This window comes from Branchiostoma belcheri, unplaced genomic scaffold, assembly GCF_001625305.1.
Source record: "Branchiostoma belcheri isolate BF01 breed outbred unplaced genomic scaffold, Haploidv18h27 scaffold37, whole genome shotgun sequence".
Classification (NCBI taxonomy): domain Eukaryota; kingdom Metazoa; phylum Chordata; class Leptocardii; order Amphioxiformes; family Branchiostomatidae; genus Branchiostoma; species Branchiostoma belcheri.
The window spans coordinates 2,091,669-2,093,554 of record NW_017803987.1 but is presented as its reverse complement, the minus strand read 5'-3'; the positions used below and the strand labels follow the sequence as shown (position 1 = coordinate 2,093,554).

At 36.3% G+C, this 1,886-nt stretch overlaps 1 protein-coding gene across 1 annotated transcript in view; it reads left to right on the top strand.

Moving 5' to 3' along the window:
• Window positions 1-669: 669 nt before the first annotated feature.
• The window catches only part of LOC109476398 (carboxypeptidase B-like), a 5,795-nt gene continuing 4,578 nt past the window's right edge, over window positions 670-1,886 (top strand). The window contains exons 1-3 of the mRNA XM_019777334.1: window positions 670-779; window positions 1,230-1,311; window positions 1,446-1,527. Of these exons, the coding sequence (XP_019632893.1) occupies window positions 709-779; window positions 1,230-1,311; window positions 1,446-1,527 (235 nt within the window). The 5' untranslated portion in view covers window positions 670-708. The remainder of the gene's footprint in view (window positions 780-1,229; window positions 1,312-1,445; window positions 1,528-1,886) is intronic.

The window sequence follows — 1,886 nt, the reverse complement described above, 5'->3', positions numbered from 1 at the left end:
ACAAGCGCCAAGATAAGTTCTTTATTTTTTGGGTGGTACCCCAAAATCAACCCTCTAGAGTCTAGTAACTGTTTTCGTAAAAAATTTGGGCATTTTTACTCTATGAATGTCGCTATACATTGGGACAGTGTTGTTCGAACATAGTATGTAGAAAAGTGACTAGAATATATATAAAACATAATTTAAAACTTGACGTTTTGAACCGTTTGGTGGATACTTAAAAAAATGAAAGCCATATCATATTTCAAGCCAGCTTACTCTCACGTCATGAAAGAATTGTAGTTCAAATTTCCCGCCAACTTTTCAACCAATCAAATGTTCTTCGCGTATCAACTGTAATGTACTTGATAAATACGTCAGATGGCTTTTTTCTCACGCAAGGGTTGAAACCTCGATCCACACAGGAACAAAATAAACACATGTATAAACAAACAAAAAAGCGGGAAGGTCGCCCGGGGTACAACAGGATACCTGATGGACAATTTCTGTAACTATTTTGAAAGCGTCAGATTAATTTTCACATTAAAATCAACATTCAGGTATTGTATACGAATCAAATGATACCTTCAAGCAGAGATCTTAAAAACCATTCAGAAGGTTTGCAATGTTGAGTAAGAATTTGATACCCATAACCCCTAAGTGAGCCCCAATTAATATTAACTCGCTGAAAACGCCAGAACATTATTGTGTCTGCTGTACACCGTCAATATGGATGTAAAATTGAGCTTCATATTTGCGTCAATATTACTGACGGCTGCATCGTCTTCTGTCTATGAAAGGTAACGTTTTCTATCCTCCCGAAATTTTTTTGGAATCGCCTGAGTTATATACAACATATTGAATCATAATGGAAAAACATTTTTAAAAAGCTGGTCTTGCAGTTTCTCAACATCGGTTAAGTTAGTAAGAGTTATGATATTAACAGTTTATGCCAGAAAAAACTGATATATATATTGATTGCTGTCATTTTGCGGAAGAACCTTGCAAAAGTTGTAAGAAATTTACTTTGTTCATTTACAGTTATGAAGCTATAAATCTAGCATTGCAATACACACACACACGTTTTAATAACTATATACATGCTACGTTTCCATATTTCACAAGCATAACACGTATTTTCTTCCTCGGTCATCACGAGTTAGACAAAATACATAAAGTTTTTATTGTAGTAATCAGGTGAGATAGCGCCCCCTGTCGGAGGAGACCATGACAACACCAGTTCATTTCAGGGACGAAGTCTTGCGAATATTCCCGAGGAATGCCGAAGATGTGCGATTTTTAACGAGTATGGAGGAACAACCAGAAATATCGGTATTTTCTCAACTGTATCGTTTTTGTGTCCTTTAATTTTACATCAACATCCTCAGTTCTTTCCTTTTGTACTTTTATCACACGACTAGAGTATTATAGATTTGATAATCGCTCTATTTTTGTCTTTAAATCAGCTCGACTTCTGGAAACTCCCTTCTGGCCCAGACAATATCCTTGATGTACACGTACCGAAGGCGTCTCTCTCACATGTCAAAGGTAAACAACCTAGCTAATTAAACTTTTTTTAAAACTTACTCAGAGCCACAAACGTGTATTCTAATGACGGGATCTTAATGTTAACATACATGTAGACATATGACAAACTGGGGTCTGAAAAGTTGGTACGTTAGGGCACACCAATTCAATTTGTTGGTGGATTCGCCTCTTCGTTTCTTTCTGATTTGCGAAAAAAATCTGGTACTGAATCAACTAAAAAATGCTCATATTTTGCCCCCCACAGTCAAGGAAAGTCCTTTTCTTCCTAGTTGATATACAGTTTTTCCATCCATCAGTGCAGTGGTTTGATTAAAAGTTCAAAATTTATTGTGTTGACCTCATATGGCTCCTATCGTAGC